This window comes from Lichenostomus cassidix, chromosome 18 (genome assembly GCF_008360975.1).
Source record: "Lichenostomus cassidix isolate B80296 chromosome 18, HeHo_3.0, whole genome shotgun sequence".
Classification (NCBI taxonomy): Eukaryota; Metazoa; Chordata; class Aves; order Passeriformes; family Meliphagidae; genus Lichenostomus; species Lichenostomus cassidix.
This window is the reverse complement of record NC_139498.1, coordinates 3,191,403-3,208,247: the sequence shown is the minus strand read 5'-3', so window position 1 is coordinate 3,208,247 and position 16,845 is coordinate 3,191,403. Positions and strand designations below refer to the sequence as shown.

Here is a 16,845-nt window from a genome sequence, read left to right as displayed (position 1 = left end):
TTATGATTTCTGCCCACAGCCACAGGGCCCAGACACAACGTGGTCCCTGTACATCCCATCCTGGAAGCTGCACAGCTCCACACCCTGCTGCAGTACCCAAATGATATGCAGATCTCTGTGCTTCAATTGGCTGATGCCTTGGGAAAAACAGCCACCATTTGCCCACAACAAACATGGCCACCATGGCCCAGCTGTTCCCTGGGCTGGCCCCAGCCTCACCCTCTGAATTCAGGGATATCATGCACCCCCTCAGGCTCCCCCATCACCACTGACATGGGGGTCCCACAGCACTGGAGGGAACAGGGCACACCTACAACCCACCTGCTTTGGGGGGTTCCAGCACCAAAACAGAAGCCAGGGGTCCTGTGGGAACACCCATGGACTTGACCCTGGACCTTGACCCCCACCCTGGACCTCCCAGGCCAGGCTCCTTGCTCGGCAAGCCTCCAGAAAGCAGATGTCTCTTGCTTGGCCTGACAGGATAGGCAGAAAGCCCAGAACCTCCAGCAGCTCAGGGGTGACCAGGACTAGTTCTGACTAAATCCCTGGGGATAGAACAGAGATTTCCAGTCCAGGGAGCAGGACAGCCCTTTCCCCCTCCACAGGCAAAGGGGACTCAGCTCCCCATCCCTTCCTTTGACACCAAACCTCAACCCCAGTCTGTCAGCCCCTGCTACAGACAAAACACAGGACACACAGCATTCCTGGGATGTCTGGCATACTTGGGAAAAGCTAAAAAATCATTTTCCATCAGATTAGTTCAGGGGTCTGACTCTCATTTTTAAGATGCCAAAGGTTTTCATGGCGATTGGTGAATTTATTTGCCCTGCTGTTACTTCGCTTGGCTGGAACACAGAGCCAACAAATTCAGTGTTCCTGAATTTCTTCAGGAAGGTGAAGTCCCTGTTGGAGATGGGAAACACTGAATTAATGAAAAAGGTACTCGCAGGTAGAGCCATAGCTTAGGTAGCAACAGGGGGGCATCTCCTCCTGCCCCAGTCAGCAGCCCCAGCTGGTGCAGCCCCTGGGGCTGCAGCTCTGGCCAGCAATGCCCAGGGAAGCTCCATGGCTGGGATGGTCTCCTTGGCTGACTGAGCAGAAACAGGACATCCCAGAAGCTCTGGGGACACCCCACTCTGCCAGGGGTAAAAAGCATGGAGCCCATGGCAGCCCAGGACCAGTTTTTAATAAACCCCTGGGAGGAGGAAGGAGATTTCCAGCCCAGGAAGCAGCACAGTCCTTTTCACCCTCAGCAGGAACAGGACAGCACTAGAGATCATGCAGGGTCCCCATAAGGGACCAGGTACAAACCTGATGGCACAGCCCCCCAAACACTGGTGGTGCCTAAAGAGACACAAATGTCAAGGGCTGCTCCCACTTTCTGACCCCCAGCCCCTCACTAGCTCAGCAGGCAGCAGATGGAGCATCTCCACTCACACAGCCTTCCCTCCTTGGCCCCAGGAAAGGAAAGAACAGCAACCCTACCCCTGCGTCCTTTTGGGGAGCACAGGAACAACAGCACTGAGGGGCAGCTGGGAGAGGAGCTCACTCAGCATCACCCAAATCAGGACTCATCTCTCAGCCAAATCCCTGTGGCCAGGAGAGCCCTGCTGGCTCCTCATCCCTTGAGCTGTGCCCACACTGCCGTGACGCGGGGATGTCTGTGCATGGCTCAGGCACACAGGGATGGGAGGTCACACACGGCTTTTTGTAAAATCTAGACGTGTCGTACACAAAGAGCCGAGCTGGCAGAAGGTAAATGAACTCAAACAAAAAGTGCGGCGCTGTGCTACAATTCTGTGTCACCTTCGGCTAAAAAAATGCTCCTACGGCTCTCCTCATCAGCGAACGGCCACGGTAATTGTCAGAGAGAACAATGAAAGGTGACAGCGCCCGACCCAGGACAACCCCCTGGCATCGACCCAGCACCCCAGGCACATCCACATCCTGCAGCCCCCAGGTCAGCCCCACTCCCTGATGAAGCGTCCAGTTTCTCGTTCCCTCATACAGAGGGTCCCTTGTGGTGACATTCCCTCCGCAGCGGGGACAGCCCAACGCACCCGCTGCAGCTCCAAACGCTTTTCTAAACCCGGCATCGCTACTAAACCCGGCATCGCTAAACCCGGCATCGCTTACCGGAGACGGCAGTGCCCGGGGTGCGGGCGAGGCCCCACGCAGGACACCCCATGGCCCGTCCGGCTCCTGCTCAGTCCCTGCGCGCCGCGGGCACCCAGGCGCCGGGGCGACGGCAATTCATATCCCTGCGGCTCCCGCACGGTTAACGGCAGGCTCCGGGCCCGCGGAGGAGAACTCCCTGAGGTGCTGACTCATCTTCTTCCATGCCTGTAAAGCACCATATTTCATCCTTCCACGCCCACAGCGCACAACCGCCGTGCAGCAGTTCCTCACGCCGCCCTGCACGCCTCGGTACGTGCGGTGCCGGCGCGGTCGGTGCCGCCGCACCCCCGGTAGTGCGGCTCGGGAGGGATCGTGGGCCGGGCGGTACCGGGCTGCGAGCCGGCGCCGCGCGAGGGTCACAACCGGCCCACCCCCCTGGGAAACCTTTTATTCTCTTATAATCGACTATTTTAGAACCAAAATGTGCCGGTGCTGCCGCTGCCTGCTCCAGCCCGGCGGGGACCGGCGCTGGCTGCCTCGGCCCCGGGGTGTTTTGTCCCCAAGAAGGGACCCAGGGCGGGGGACTCGAAGCCCGGCTCCTCGCAGCGGGAACCCCTCGCGGGGTCGGGCCGGGGGGATCCCCCGCGGGGCCGGCCGAGGAACCCCCCTGCGCTGCCCGGGGAAACAAAGCGCCGGACCAGGCCACCCCATTGTCCCCGCTCCGGCCGGGCAGCGGCCGCCCCCGCGCGGGAGGAAGAGGAGGGGTCGCGCACAGACAATGCCTCCCCCCACCCCCCACGCCGGATCGCCCCGCCTCCCGCTCCCCATTGGCCGGCAGGGAATTTGGGGACCCCCCCCGCCCCTCCACCGTATTGTGCCGGGGGGCGCGCGTGGATCTGGGGGGGGCGGGAGCGCGCGCGGCCGCCGTCGGGGGCGCGCCCGGGGGCTCCCCTTGTGTGTTGTGTGTGTGTGCGCGGGGGTGTGCGCGGGGCCGGGGCCATGGAGGAGCTGAGCAGCGTGGGAGAGCAGGTCTTCGCCGCCGAGTGCATCCTCAGCAAGCGGCTCCGCAAGGTGGGACCCCCCGCCCTCCCCGCACCCCTCCGCACCCCTCGCCGCCTCTAACGCGCCTCTCCCCGTCTCTCCCCGCAGGGCAAGCTGGAGTACCTGGTCAAGTGGCGAGGCTGGTCCTCCAAGTGAGCGGAGCGGTGCGGGGCGCGGTGCGGGGCTGCGCGGATCGCGGAACCATGCGGTGCGGAGCGCGGTGCGGTGCGGAGCGCGGGTACAGTCCGCCCGGCCGCTTTTGTTTGGGTCGTGCCGCTCCTTTTGTTTACAAATAAGCGCGGCCGCGGCCGGGCCCTCCCCGCCACCGCGTGGGGCTCCACTCACCCCCCCGGGCCGGTCCAACCCCCCCGGGCTGTGCCGGCCCCGCTCCCCTCGCCCGCCCTGCTGAAACCGGAGCTCCCCCGGGATGCGCGGGGCTCACCTCGCCCCGCGGCGGCGTGGCCGCCCCCTTCCCGATCTCCCTCCCCCGGCCCCTCTCCCCTGCCCGCCCCCCGGCTGTGCCGGCCCCCGGTGCGGGGATGACCCGGTCCGTACGAGGCCCGGTTGTCCTTGGGTGAACCCCCCGGTTCCGGGTCGGTGCTGGAGCGGCCGGGGGCGTCTGGCCCCCTGCTCTCGCCCAGTCCGTGTCCTCTGTTGCAGGCACAACAGCTGGGAACCTGAGGAGAACATCCTGGACCCCCGCCTGCTCCTGGCTTTCCAAAAGAAGTGAGCAAACTCTAAATATTTCTAAGCAAACTATAAAGTCAATTAACTTCTAATTGGCTGCACGTGTGGTGGAAGTTGTTGGAAACAACAGCCTGCAGCTGGTCCAGCCCTTTGTGGCCAGGCCCTTTTGTTTGTCCCTGGGTTCACGGTCCTGTGTCCACCTGGAACGGCTCTGCCCTGGCCAGCCACCGAGGGTTTATGGCCTGGTTGTGGGCACATCAGGGGAATGCAGCAGTGCCTAGCACCGACCTGGGGCTCCCAGTCCCCATCCAGTGCTCAGGGGCCGTGGCTGTGCTTGGGGGGCAGCCGCAGACCCCTGTGGGGAAATGGTGCCTGGGCTTGTGAGGCATAAAACAAACTTCTGGAGGGTGAAACTCGGAGGGTGAGGGAAATAACGCCTGGGAGAAAATCATAGGGAATGGTTTGGACTGGGAGGGACTTTAAAGCTTATCCCATTCCAGCTCCTGCTATGGGTAGGGACATCTTCCACTATCCCAGGTTGCTCCAAGTCCTGTGCAACCTGGTGTTGGACATTCCCATGGATGGGGCAGCCACAGCTTCTCTAGACAACCTGTGCCAGGGCCTCACCACCCTCACAGGGAAGAATTCCTTCCTAATATCCCATCTAACCCTGCCCTCAGTTAGTGGGAAGCCATTCATTCCCTGTGTCCTGTCACTCCAGACCCTTGTCCAAAGTCCCTCTCCAGCTCTCTTGGAACCTCTTTAAGTACTGGAAGGTGCTCTGAAGTCTCCCTAGAGCCTTCTCCAGGTTGCACAACCTGGATGGCAGAACAAAATGGTGCCTGTCTTCTGTCAGACCCATGGCTGCTGCCTGGAGCTGGGCTGAGAACAGGAGTCATTTCACAGCCATTGCATCCCAGGAATCATGCACGGAGCAGAGGAGTAGCCAGCTGGCTATGGCAGACATAGTACTGCCAAGTATTTTGAGTCCATAATAATAAAAATCATTAAATTTTATGATGGGGTTCAATTCTAACTGGTTTCTGGATCCATTTTTCAAGAATGGGATCTGGTGTTGAGTGCAGACAGGATGATGTTTAATCAGCTGGATGTGTTACAGCTTAACACCATCTCGTTTAAACAGAGAACTAGGAAACAAGTACAGTGACCTGAAACATCCCTGTACCCCGGCCTGGGCCACTGTGGCTAGAGCAGGAGGTGCAGGGGAGGTGGAAGGAGCCCAGCAAAGGAGGAGATTCACTGAGCTTCCAGGGAATGCCTTTGCTTTTCCCACACTCTACATGGAAGCTCAGCACTGCAGGGGTAAACCAAAGCCGGGGCAGATCATCTTTCCCTTTGCTTGATCCCCTTGCACCAGAAAAATGGCAAATCTCACCAAGAATTGGAAAAAGCACAGATTTAGGATGGGTAACACCACGTGGTCCATCGCTGACTGCTGGAAGCTGCGGGGATGTTACTGACGCAGACAGGGATGCTCTCCAGTCCCTACCTGGCTGCCTCAGTTCCCCCAGATGTTTTTTCTTCCCTGTAAACATTGTCCTTAATCTTTGTTTTCTCCAGGGAACACGATAAAGAAATGCAGAATCGGAAGAGAGGCAAGAGGCCCCGGGGAAGGCCCAGGAAAAACGTGGTGAGTCCTGGCAGTGGTGAGAACCCACAGCTGTGACAGCACTGGAGCGACTCTGGCATTGGAGGGCACCGGGGGTGGGGATGGCCTTGAGCACACAACTCATCAGTTAATGGATCCCTAAAGATCAGCTGCATGGAGAAAGAATCTGTGTGTGTCCGAGGCCAGGCCACCCTTGAAAGGTTTGCAATGCCAATAACCATTCCTTGGCCATTGCTGTTAACTCTCCCTGTCTCCGCTGCTTTGCAGGAACCAGAGATGCCTGCAAAATCTAAGTCGAGTAGCTCCTCTTCCTCCTCATCCTCCTCTTCTTCCTCCTCCGATGAAGAGGATGAAAGTGACCTGGAAGCAAAGAGAGGTCCCCGCGGCAGAGAGACTCACCCAGTGCCACAGAAGAAAGCTCAGATCCTGGTGGCCAAGCCTGATATCAAAGACTCTTCCAGGAAGAAGCGTGGGCGCAAACCTCTTCCCCCAGAGCAGAAAGCAGCTCGAAGGACCATGAACCTGACAAAGGTGCTGAAAACATCCCGGAAGGAGGTGGGGGGCAGTGCCAAGCTGATGGGGAAGCTGCAGCCCCAGCACAGCACACAGGGCTCAGGCATAGCTGTACTGAAGGACCCATCGAGCACCTTGGCTGGGCTCAGCTCGGGGGGATCATCGGTGGAAAATCTGCCCAACATGATGAAGAGTGGCTCAGCAAGCCCCAGCCAGGCCATCAGCTGGCAGAGCTCCATTGTGCACTACATGAACAGGATGTCCCAAAACCAGACTGCAGCCGAGAGCTCAGCCCTGGGCAGGCTGGCACTGAAGGCACAGGCAGCCAGTAAGGGCAGCTTAGGGCTGGACTTGAAAATGAGGAGCCAGAAAGGCTCTGGGGAGTTGGGGCTGAACATGCAGGGACCCAAAACTGCAAAGGCTCCCGGCAGCAGCACTGTAGGGGACCAGAAATCAGGGATTGCTGCAGAAGGCCAAATGCTGCCCAACGGCAGCAAGACACCATCAAGCTCATCCGGGACTGGTGTCCAGCCAGCATCCAGCCAGGAGCTGAACCTCCAGGCTCTGAACCTGCAGAGTGTCAAAAATGGGCCAAGCATGGCCAGCGGGAGCAGCCTTCCCCGGCACCTCTGTGGCTCCCTGGCCAAGGGCTCCAGTGGCAGCACCAGTGTGGGTGCTGGTGGTGCCAAGTGTGGCACAGTGGGGGCCAGGCTGAACGCTGCCAGTGCTGGTGCACTCGCAGGGGGGGACAGTGGCAAGAGCAAGAAGCAGACACACCGGGCGGGTGACAGGGACTTGGCCAAAGGTGGCTCAGCCGGCGCACAAGAGGGACATGCGGCCACAGAGAGCCGCAAACCATCCGCCCTGTCCGAAATGAGCACAGGCGAGGACACCAGCTCGGATTCGGACCGGGATTCAGCTTCCCTCCCAGGTGTGGGTCAGAACATGTCTGTCTCCATCCAGACCAGCCAGGACTGGAAACCCACCCGCAGCCTGATTGAGCATGTCTTTGTCACCGATGTCACCGCCAACCTGATCACAGTGACGGTCAAGGAGTCCCCCACCAGCGTTGGGTTTTTCAACCTGCGGCAGTACTGAGCCAGGAGCATGAGATGAGGGAGAGGGTCCTTCAGCCTCACCCTCAGCTTTGCCTAGCTCTTCCATCAGGTTTTTCTTTTTCAAGCGAACGCAGAAACCTCGTGAGACCTGCTGGAACTCATGTCTGGAAAGGCTGGACAAATACACAGTGAAGCCTGCTCCAAACTTCCAGCAGGTCCTGGATTTTCCCCCCAGCCCCTCTCCATCCTCTTCTGGAGCGGTGCCCCATGTGGGGGTGGCCGATGCCATTCTCTGGGAGTGGGGACACCAGTGCTGCTGGGGGTGTCAGGCTGGCCAGTTTTGAGCCAGGCTTCACTGCACGCCGGTCTCTTTGCTTTGAAACAGCAGATGCCAAGGTCTGCAGCTCACTGGCTGCGTGGAGGTGTGGAGCTGCCGTGGGACAGTCTTATACCTGGGAGAGGACCAGGAGATTCTCTTCTGGGCTTCCTGTGGATCTGTCTGTGAGCCATGGGGAACTGCAAGTCAATCCAAATGAGGCAGCTGCTGCTCCCAGCCCTTGAGGTTGTGGGGGGCAGCTGCATTTGGGGGTTTTTCAGGGTACAGTTAGCCCAGCCACCCCCCTGGGTGAGGTCATTTCCAATGATAGGAAACCCTCAAAGGGGTTTCCAGCCAATAGGGAAATATTGTTTACATTTTTTATTAAGGATTTTTTTTTTCATGAGGGAGGGAAATAACCCCAATCTAAGATAGGCTGAGTCCTGGATGCCACTAACAGAACAGGTGGTAGAGGTGCTTTCTCTGGAGGGTGTCTCCTTTCTGTCTGAGGGAAGTCCTGCCTTGAGATCCAGTGAGATACATCACCTTCTCTGCAGTGATTTGACTTCCAGAGGAACTTGAATTTCTGGCCAGCCCAGGGAGCCCCCACACCACTCCTCTGCCTCATCCTGGCATTGCTAGCATCTCCACCTCCTGCTCAGCAGGTTCCAGGCACTATAGGCACTGAGCTGGGGAATATTTTTCAAGCCTTGCAGAACGTGTGAACTCTTCCAGCAGCAGGTAGGTTGGTGCTGGGACTGCCAGGTGTCTGCGAGGTCAGTGCAGCAGTTTGGCTGAGCTCTCCTCCCTGAATGGCCAAATCAGTCTTGGCTGCTCCCTGGGTTAGACTCACACTGATCATCCGTCTTTTTCTCCAGATGGAATGCTCAAAAGCTGGTCAAGGCCACCTGCACATGTGGTCTGGAGTGGTGAGAAAGGAAAGGAGAGGAGAGGGAGAAGGGTTAAGGCCAGTGGGTACCTCAGGCCACTGTTCCCCAAAAACCAGAGCACCTGAGCAGCCATTTGCCTTTCCCTAGCTGTCCCAGCAGCTGGGGTGTTCCTTTTGGCTTGTAATTGCACCCAATAATGGCTTTTACACTGCAGTATTTCCCCTACTGCAGATTTCTCCTACAAGCCAAAATTAGCAGCAGTTCAGGCAGAGTTTAGTAGCATTTGAGGTCATTGTAGTTCTGTTGATGCTGAGTTCTTTCCTATGAGGTGATGAACAGCCATCAGCTGCCCACTCCCCTGTGTGGTTCAGAGGTCCCTGCAAAGGGATGTCCCAATGGTGTCCCAGTGAGTCACTGCTTAGAGGGTCACCAGGTGACTGACCTAGCACCAGGGCATTTCCCTTTGCCGTAGGCAGGGTATGGACCAAACTGGGGGGACAGGTGCTTCTGACCCCCCCCCGATGCAGCAGCCCCCCATGGTCACAGCTGCTGCTGCTGGCTGCCAGCAGGGTCATTCTCAGGTGCTGCCAAAATGTCACAGTCTGTGCAGTTTACCTTCTACTGTAACTTTGCCAAACGAGCTCCAAGGAAACATTGGCCTGTGTCAGCAGAAACCAGTGCCCTGGGCACGGTCTGTGCTGTGCTCTTGTGCTGGGGGTGCTTTGGGAGAAGAATCAAGGAATCTGGGAGCACGGGGGTGATGCTCTCACCCACACACCAAATGTTTGCTTTTTGGCCTTTGCAAATCCAAACTGATAACAATGTGCCTTTCGGACCGTCCTTATCTCAGCCTTGTCTGTGACTCCGGTCCCACAATGTGTTTGTGCCTATGCAAAGCAGGGTGGTTGCAGGGTCTTGGGGACACCGTGACACTGATAAGGAGAGATGTCCTGGTCCCCAGTGGGACACCCAGCTGTTGCACAGAGTCCTGCTGAGCGATGCCCACAGAAGGGAAGCTGACCTGGCAGGGATGCTCTTGCCTGCAGCAATAGGATGTGGGGATTGGTTTCTCCAAGGGGGAGAAAAACACCTGAAGATGCTGGAAGAAGGGGTCAGCCCTAAAGCAGGGGGCAGGAGATGAGCTGTCACAGCAGGTGAAGTGCTTGCTGCACACTGGCTCCGAGCTGGCTGCTCCCTCCAGAGCCCCTGCTGAAGCTCCCACGGGTTTCTCCATGCAGGGCCTGACTCCTGCCTCCTGCTTGGACAAAGGGTCACTGGGCTTGAGCTTGTTCCCAGGGGGACCTGTATCCTGACAGCGAGCAGCCCCCTCCATCACCCACCCTTCCCAGGCATGTCCCCTCCCAGCAGCATGGGACTCTGCTGTCACTACTTGCTATTGTGCCTTTTGCTCACCAGCTGGTTCAATTCCAAAGGTCTAAGGATGGTGAAAATGATAATCCAGGATTTTTTCTGGCCATCTCACCCTGCATTTCTTCCCCAGCCCCTTTCTCACTTGGTGTTCTGGGATCTCAGCTCTCCCAGCAGTGCTGGGGGGTTTGAGCACATGGTTCCCACTGGGGTTTGCCTCCCAAAGACACATCCTGTGAGTCATTGACTGGAATCTTTGGTGGACAGGGGTTGGAAGACCCCTGTTTGGTGCGGACCCTGGTTATGTCAGTACCATTAGGATTCGAGTTCTACCTTTTATTTTTCCCTTTTTTTTTATTTTGCTGCTATGGGTTGGTGTGTTCAGCCAGGTGTCAGATAGGCAATTAAAGGTTTGTCACTTGTCATTTTCTAAGGGGTTTCCGATGTGGAAAGTCCTGCAGTATTTGTACAGTGAATGGATATTTTCCCCAGGCATAATCTGGTTAAGCATCCTTGTTGTTTTCCATTGGACTGGAAGAGGTGGCCGATTCAGCCATCTTCCTGAGAAACTGAGTCTATTTTTATATATATATTTTGTACCAAAAAAAAGCCAGGAGTACACTGAGGGATGAAGATAGCATAGGGGTTTGGTCTGTGTTGAGTTCCTGAGCTGCATGTGAAGGGCTCCAGAGCCAGGAGAAAGGTTTTACTGACAGAAATTTGAGAGATAGGTGAAAACAAACAATTGTTCTTGTAACTTGTGCCAGTCACTGCTCTGATTTGTACGTTTTAATTAAAGAGAGAGCCAAATCGGTCCTGTATGACACTTATAATTGCTTTAAACTGCAGCTGTTTGTTTGCTTTTATTTTCTGAGAACAAAAGTCGGAGATGTTATTGCCCTGGGAAAGCATGAGGGCTATGGGAGCAGGACCAGCTCCCCACGCAGCACCCTCCCGACCCCTCACTCGCATTCCCTGTGCAGTTTTCCAGTGTTCCTGGCCGATAACGCTAGTGTAGCCCCCCAGCTCTAGGCTGCTTTTAATTTATTTGCAGGAAAACACTAGGAAACGGTTACGTCGGATGGGGGGTTTTGTACGACTTTTCCACTGTTCTTTTTTAGCATATCAATAAATATTTTTTTAAACTTTTCAGCCTCATGTGGTCACTACTCCGGGAGCTCCCCTGTCCCCCTCCCTACCCCCGGCACCGCCTGGGGCCGCCCGGGGCTGCCGGGATGGGGATGTGCGAGGCTGGAACTGGAGCCGGGGAACCGGGGCGGAGAAAGCCCACCGGTTTACCTCCGGGGGTCCGGGCTGGGCGCAGCCCCTCCCGGCCCTCGGCTCCGCTGCGGCTGTAGCTCTGGCTGCACCGGGGACGGAGCTCAGGTGCCTCCGCCCGCGCCTGCGGGAACGGACCGGGGACGGGGACAGGACCGGGGACCGGGGCCGCGCCGGGCCGGCCTGGCCTGCGGAGGGCGCTGCGCGGCCGCGGAAGGGCGCGGGCGGAGGCCCCCCGGGCGCTGCCGTCGGTGCTGCCGTCGGGCGGGAGCTGAGCCCCGCCAGCCGAACGCCCCCGCCCCGGCCCCACCCCCGGCCGCCCGCGGGGCCCCGCGGCCCGTGTGAACGTCCCCCACCGCCGGGCCGGGGGAGAAAGGCGCCATTGTGCGGCCCTTCCTCCCGCTCCTCCCGGCGCTGGCAGCTCCCGCGGCGCGGGGTCCGCGCCCCACCCGCCCGAGCAGAAAAACGAGGTTAATGAGGACACGGTTTAAAAAACCCATGAAACCCCCCACCCCCCGCCTATGCTGCCGGGGCGGGTTTGCACACAAAGGCCGGGCTCGACGGGCTGGGGCCGCCGCGCCCCGACCCGCACCCCCCGCCCGCCCCGTCGGAAGGGCGGAGCGCCGCGGGCTGGGGCAGCGCCGGGACCCGGCCCGGTACCGGGGAGTCGCCGTAGCGGCGGCCTCGCAGCCGTTCCTCCGACTGGAGCCCCTCACGGCGCCCGCCCCCTCCGGACACCGCAGGAGCCCCGGGGGGACGCCCGCACCGGCGACATCTGCGTCCGGGGCGCCTCCGCGTCCCCCCGCCCCGTCGGGTCCTGTCGCGAAAAGGCGGGATGCAGGGCGACCCACCCCGTCGGGGCCCCACCGCACACCCCACGATGCTCTCAGGCACCCCAGGGCTACAAAGGGAAGCCAGACACGTTTCTATTTACAAAGTATATATTTAAACTGACATAAAAAGCAGGTCTCATATGGACATTCACAGCTGGCAGAAGACACGTAGTTAAGCTTCACTTCTGAGACTGAGATTTAGCCAAATCGTTTTTTGTACAAGTCTTAGATTTAAATAATTCACACGCACACACCCGCACACACACACACGCAGGGTACACGTCGCTATGTACAGACACACAGATACACCCACAGGTACGGTTTGCTCCAGGTGTGTGTCGGGACACACGGACATGGGGCTGGAGCAAAGCCCCGACGGGGCAGGAGTGGCTCGGGGCTCTTTGCGAAGGGAAGGATCCTCCAGCCATGGGGGCAGCAGGAGGACAAACAGCTCAACCCCCTCCTCATCTTCCAACAACACCCGTGTCCCGTGTCAGCACCGGAACCAGCACGTCGGCTCTTCGTAGAAATCAAGTTAAAAATCTCAATTTTACAAAATATGCCTTAAAAAAAAAAAAAAAAAAAAAGGAGAAACAAACTCGGAACTCTCAGACACGATGGCTCCCTTTGCAGTCAATCCAGCATCCTCCTGCCAGGCACCTCATGGGTCCCAAAGAAGGGATGGGGAAGGGAACCAGGCAAAGTGAAGCTGCCAGTGGGCCCTGCAGCAAAGAGGTGCCCATTGCCCAGTCCCTTCCCTCACCCCTGTGAGCCCCTAAGCCAGGAGCCTTCAGGAGCTCAGGGACAGGGGGACCTGGCTCAGTCCCAACCCTCAGGCACTGCCAGGCTTGTGCTTTCCATCCAACTGATGCCCAGAGCAAGGTGTGAGGACAGGGCCACCTGCTCCACCTCGGCCAAGCCACAGCCAGGGCGAGGGTCCCTCCCTGTGTCAGGTTGTGGCCAAGCTGGAGGAGCAGCGAAGCAGGGGCTGCACCCCCAGCCCCCCAACCTGTGGGAAAACTGCTGCACCACATTCAGAGCCATGAGACCCTCCCTGCGCCAGCCAGGGAGGAATCCCAGCTCTGGATCCCAGCCCTGGGAGGAGCCCCACAGGTAAATCCAGCACAAAATCCACCCGAGTCGGCAGGGCTGCTCCACACGGGAATATTTTGCCTCTTGACTATTGTTTAACCAGCGTAAGGAAAGGGAAATATTTATTGTCTCTGAATGCATAAAGGTGACCCTGGGATTTGTCAGGGATGTGGATGTTACAAAACACTTTATCGGGAGTCTTCCAACAGTCTGAAGTAAACTGTGATTGGGAATAAAAATAATAATAATCCACTTTCTATAGCAGAATAAAGTAACTAAATATGGGCAGTGAGATGCTCCCTCCCCAACCTCTCTGGCATTTCAGGAATGTAAACAGAGGGGGGTTTTGTTGGGGTTTTTTTGTTTTTAGTGGGTGGGGGAACAGAATCAAGCGACCAGACAAAATGAAAACAGATTCTCAGCTCAGTCCCATCTCCCACAACTGCTACGACAACTCTATTAAAGTGCATTTCAGTATCACCCCTCAGGAACCTTACACACACAAACCTCCTCTCCTCCGCAAGGGAATTCAAGTTAATACTCCAACACTTTTAGCCTTTTTTATGGATTTCTGCTTTTCCCTGCCCCGACTTTGTAGCAACATTACTTTTTTTGTTAGACTGGAAACACCCCATCCCCAACAACACTGTGAATTCAAGTGCTCACGTCAACTGTCAAGGGCAACAGTTCTGGACACAGCACACTTGATTGTACAAGCAACACCTTAAATCACAATCAAGAAATCTGGGCACTTCGCCCTCCGAGGGAGCAACATGTCCCCCTCCACCATCCATAGCATCATATGAAAAATAATAGTTAAAAAAACCCAGCACATACTTAGCTATGAACACTGTTATGTACACCGGCTCCTGCGGCAGATGTGTGAACTCGTTAGTTCTCAGTTTTATTGTCCTTTCTAGGAGCAACTGAGCAGTCACTGTTGTCTCCATTTAAATAAAACAACTCAGAGTTGAAATATATATATATAGATATATATATAAGCATTTTTTCTTAAATAACATATTTACATCTAATAGAAAATATAACTCTAGAGATAATCTTTCCAACGAAATGTAAGACGTGAAAAAAAAACAAAACAAAAGAATGAGTTAATGAATTTAGGACAGTTTCTAAATTCTCTCCAGGACCAAAAACAAAAGAAAAAAAAAAAGGAAAAAAAATTTAACAGAAAAAAAAAAAGGAGCATTTAAAAAAAAAAAAAAAAAGAGAGGCCCACCAAGCTCTACCAAGCTTTTGTCTGGATCTGACTGAAGAAAACCCCAGCACCACCTCCACCAAACTCATCGCTTCTCCTTAAAGAATCCTTGGTCCGTGCTGCTCTCCTTGATGGTGACGGTCAAAAAGTTAGAGGTCACATCAGTTACCACCACCTTCTCCAGGTTGTTGAGAGAGGGGCTCCAGGACTCCTCCTCGGGGTCCCCCAGGATCCTGGAGACGGGGATCCTGGCGATGAGGGAGGGTCGCCCCGCCGGGCCCCCCACGCCGTCACGGTACAGGCTGCCCACGGCCCCCGAGCTCACGGCGCCATGCAGGAGCTTGGGCCCACCGGGGTCCAGCCCCCCCTGCCCCTTGGGGTCCAGAAAGTCCGCACGGTGCTTGGCCAGGCGCGGGGCGAAGGTCTCGGCCCCTGACTCGGTGCGGTTGGGGCCGGGCAGAGCACCGGGCAGGTCGGGCTCCTGCCGCCGGGCCAGCTGGATCACGCTGTGTCCCGAGCCGAACTTGGCTGCCCCTGCTGCTGCCTCCTCCATCTTCCTGGCCTTCAGGTAGTCCCCCACCTTGTCCCCCGGGTCCCCCAGTTTCCTCTTGGAGGCATCCAGAGTCTCTGCCAGGTCCTTGTAAAGCTCCTTCCTGGGCTTCGGGCCTCTCTTTTTGGGAGTTTCTCCGGGTTTCTCTTCCACGCGGATCACCCGGTCCCGGATGCTGTCTGCCTTGGGGGCGCTGGTACTGGAGCTGCCCTGGGGGGCCAGGGCTATGTTTCTCAGTCCTTCCCTAGCCCGGGATGTGGAGCCCAGCTCCTGGGGGGACCTGCCTGGATACGGCACCCGGATCCCCCTGGAAGAGTCACTGCGGAATTCATAGGTTTTGGCTTTGGCTTTTGCCTGGGCCTGCAAAGAAGATAAATCACCCAGTGACTTTATTATCCTGCCATCCGGCTGTGTAATTACAACTTACAAGAGGCCACCTTTGAGGGGAGCATCCTCCAAGGGGGCCAGAGAGGGACCCCTGCTCTGGCACGCAGACCTCGTGCGCAGGCTCTGGCCTTCTTACCTTTAGCAGGAAGGTTTTGGGCTTGGGGCCTCGCTTTTTGGGCCCGAAAAGCTCCATTTCTCGCTCCCTAGAGGTGTTAAAAGAACCAAAGCTTCAATTCAGCATAGCTACAAGACAGCAACATATTTACAAGCGCAACTGCTACAGCTAGTAAAGGCCTTGTACCTCTCCTCGAAGGCTGCGAGCAGCCGGGCATCCAGGATGTTCTCCTCAGGTTCCCAAGTGCTGTACCTGGGGGGAAGGCGGGACAGAGAGAGGGAACAGCATGAGCAGCCAGGAGAGACAAGATAAATAAAATAAAAAATAAGAGCATAATGGGAGGGACCCGGTTCCCGTTCTGTCACAAAGGGGGAGCAGGGGGTGCAGCCAGCATCCCCCCGACCCCCGCTGCAGCCCCCCGCGGCCCCACGGGCGACTTACTTCTGCGACCAGCCCTTCCATTTGACCAGATATTCCATGCGGCCCTGCGGATGGGAAGCGAGGAAAATAAATATGCGTGGAGCAAAAACCGCGACAAACCGCGACAAACCGCGACAAACCGCCCCGCAACAAAGGTCCCCCCGCAACGCCCCAAGCAGGCAGCGGAACACGGGGCGGGGGGGCAGCGGCGGGGGTGCAACAATGAAAAATAACGCCGATTTAACACACCCCCCTCCCCAGGCGCGGATTTAACACGGCCCCCCCCAGGCGCGGGGCGCGGAGGGCGGGAGCGGCGGAGCGGAGCCCGCCCCGCGGCGGGGGGAGGCAGAGCCACCCCCAGCGGGCCGGGGCCGGGGTGCGGGGGGCCGGGAGCGCGGCGGGGAGGCCGCGGGGGGCACCTACTTTGCGGATGCGGCGCTTGAGCAGGGCCTCGGCCGCGAAGACGCGCTCCCCGACGGCCGAGAGCTCCATGTTTACGCGGCCGCTCGCAGCGCAGGGGCGGCCCCGGCGCAGCCCAGACCATAATACTCCGCCCGCTGACGTCACCGCGGCCCCCCCCGCGCCCGCCGCCGCCGGAGCCGGGTGGAATATTCCGCCCGCGCCGCATTGGCCCCGCCGCGCCCCGCCCGCCGACGTGCTCCGCGTCCCGATGGGCGCGGGGCGGGGCCGCTCGGGACCGCGCCCACCGGCACGCCCTCCGCGACACGCCCCCGGGACACGCCCCGCTCGGGGGGACGGCCCCGGGAGGGCGGGAGGGGGCGCGGAGCACAAAGGGGGCCCGCGGTGCGGGGAGGGGGTGGGATGGGGTTTCGCGGCCCCGCGGAGCGGCCGGGAGGTTCCGCGGCACCCGGACGGTGCGGGCTGGGGGGTGCCGCGGCCCGGCCCGCCTACCGGTGGTCGGACAAAGGGAGTGGTGTCGAGGGTGGGAGCGTTCCCGCACAAACCGCCCGTCCCGCTAACGGCGGAGCCCGCGGAGCCGTCCACGGGCAGACGCGGTCGCGCGTGCCTCTCGGCGCCGCCGCCACTGCGGGAACACGAATCCTGCCCGGCGACGCGGAGACGAGCGGCAGAAAGGGGCACCGCGGCCGCGGGTTTCGCTGTGTCGGCAGCCCCCGGCTGCGATCCCGGGGGGGCGGAGAGGTGATCCGGTGCCGGCGGCGCAGCCCCACGCAGGATTTGGTCCATCTCCCGCGTTACCTGTCAGCAAACTGGCGTAGGAACGCGGCTGCACCGTGAGGCTGCCAGCCGGTACCGAGTCCTCACTGGCTCCCCTGCTCTTTCTCTGCCTCTCGCCCCGCGGCACCGCGCTGGG

At 58.5% G+C, this 16,845-nt stretch overlaps 3 protein-coding genes across 5 annotated transcripts in view; 1 reads left to right on the top strand and 2 right to left on the bottom strand.

Annotated features, from left to right (window-relative positions):
• RBFOX3 (RNA binding fox-1 homolog 3) overlaps positions 1-2,382 on the bottom strand; it is a 138,096-nt gene extending 135,714 nt beyond the window's left edge. Inside the window, exon 1 of the mRNA XM_085077506.1 lies at positions 2,137-2,382. The gene's annotated coding sequence lies outside the window, so the exon portion shown is untranslated. The remainder of the gene's footprint in view (positions 1-2,136) is intronic.
• Positions 2,383-3,010: 628 nt separating this feature from the next.
• Positions 3,011-8,703, top strand: CBX2 (chromobox 2). 2 transcript variants are annotated; one of them, XM_085077499.1, is made up of 5 exons: positions 3,011-3,189; positions 3,268-3,311; positions 3,820-3,885; positions 5,428-5,494; positions 5,744-8,703. In XM_085077499.1, the coding sequence occupies exons 1-5, from the start codon at positions 3,118-3,120 to the stop codon at positions 7,085-7,087; spliced, it is 1,593 nt and encodes a 530-aa protein (XP_084933625.1). In that variant the 5' UTR covers positions 3,011-3,117; the 3' UTR covers positions 7,088-8,703. The 2 variants fall into 2 exon arrangements, with proteins under 2 accessions (XP_084933625.1, XP_084933624.1); XM_085077498.1 differs by having other exon boundaries at positions 3,013-3,189; positions 5,428-5,497.
• Positions 8,704-11,822: 3,119 nt separating this feature from the next.
• On the bottom strand, positions 11,823-16,068 carry CBX8 (chromobox 8). 2 transcript variants are annotated; one of them, XM_085077491.1, is made up of 5 exons: positions 15,936-16,068; positions 15,534-15,577; positions 15,279-15,344; positions 15,114-15,204; positions 11,823-14,950 (listed from the first exon to the last, which is right to left on the bottom strand). In XM_085077491.1, the coding sequence occupies exons 1-5, from the start codon at positions 16,002-16,004 to the stop codon at positions 14,126-14,128; spliced, it is 1,095 nt and encodes a 364-aa protein (XP_084933617.1). In that variant the 5' UTR covers positions 16,005-16,068; the 3' UTR covers positions 11,823-14,125. The 2 variants fall into 2 exon arrangements, with proteins under 2 accessions (XP_084933617.1, XP_084933618.1); XM_085077492.1 differs by having other exon boundaries at positions 15,114-15,180.
• Positions 16,069-16,845: the final 777 nt, after the last annotated feature.

Bases quoted from the DNA above. Each gene is read 5' to 3' on its own strand.
- CBX2 (XM_085077498.1), top strand. From the start codon at position 3,118: ATGGAGGAGCTGAGCAGCGTGGGAGAGCAGGTCTTCGCCGCCGAGTGC. The intron at 3,190-3,267 runs GTGGGACCCCCC...CTCTCCCCGCAG, and splicing joins TCAGCAAGCGGCTCCGCAAG to GGCAAGCTGGAGTACCTGGT. The intron at 3,312-3,819 runs GTGAGCGGAGCG...CCTCTGTTGCAG, and splicing joins TGGCGAGGCTGGTCCTCCAA to GCACAACAGCTGGGAACCTG.
- CBX8 (XM_085077491.1), bottom strand. From the start codon at position 16,004: ATGGAGCTCTCGGCCGTCGGGGAGCGCGTCTTCGCGGCCGAGGCCCTG. The intron at 15,578-15,935 runs GTAGGTGCCCCC...TCCCATCCGCAG, and splicing joins TCAAGCGCCGCATCCGCAAA to GGCCGCATGGAATATCTGGT. The intron at 14,951-15,113 runs GTAAGAAGGCCA...TCTTCTTTGCAG, and splicing joins CCAAAACCTTCCTGCTAAAG to GCCCAGGCAAAAGCCAAAGC.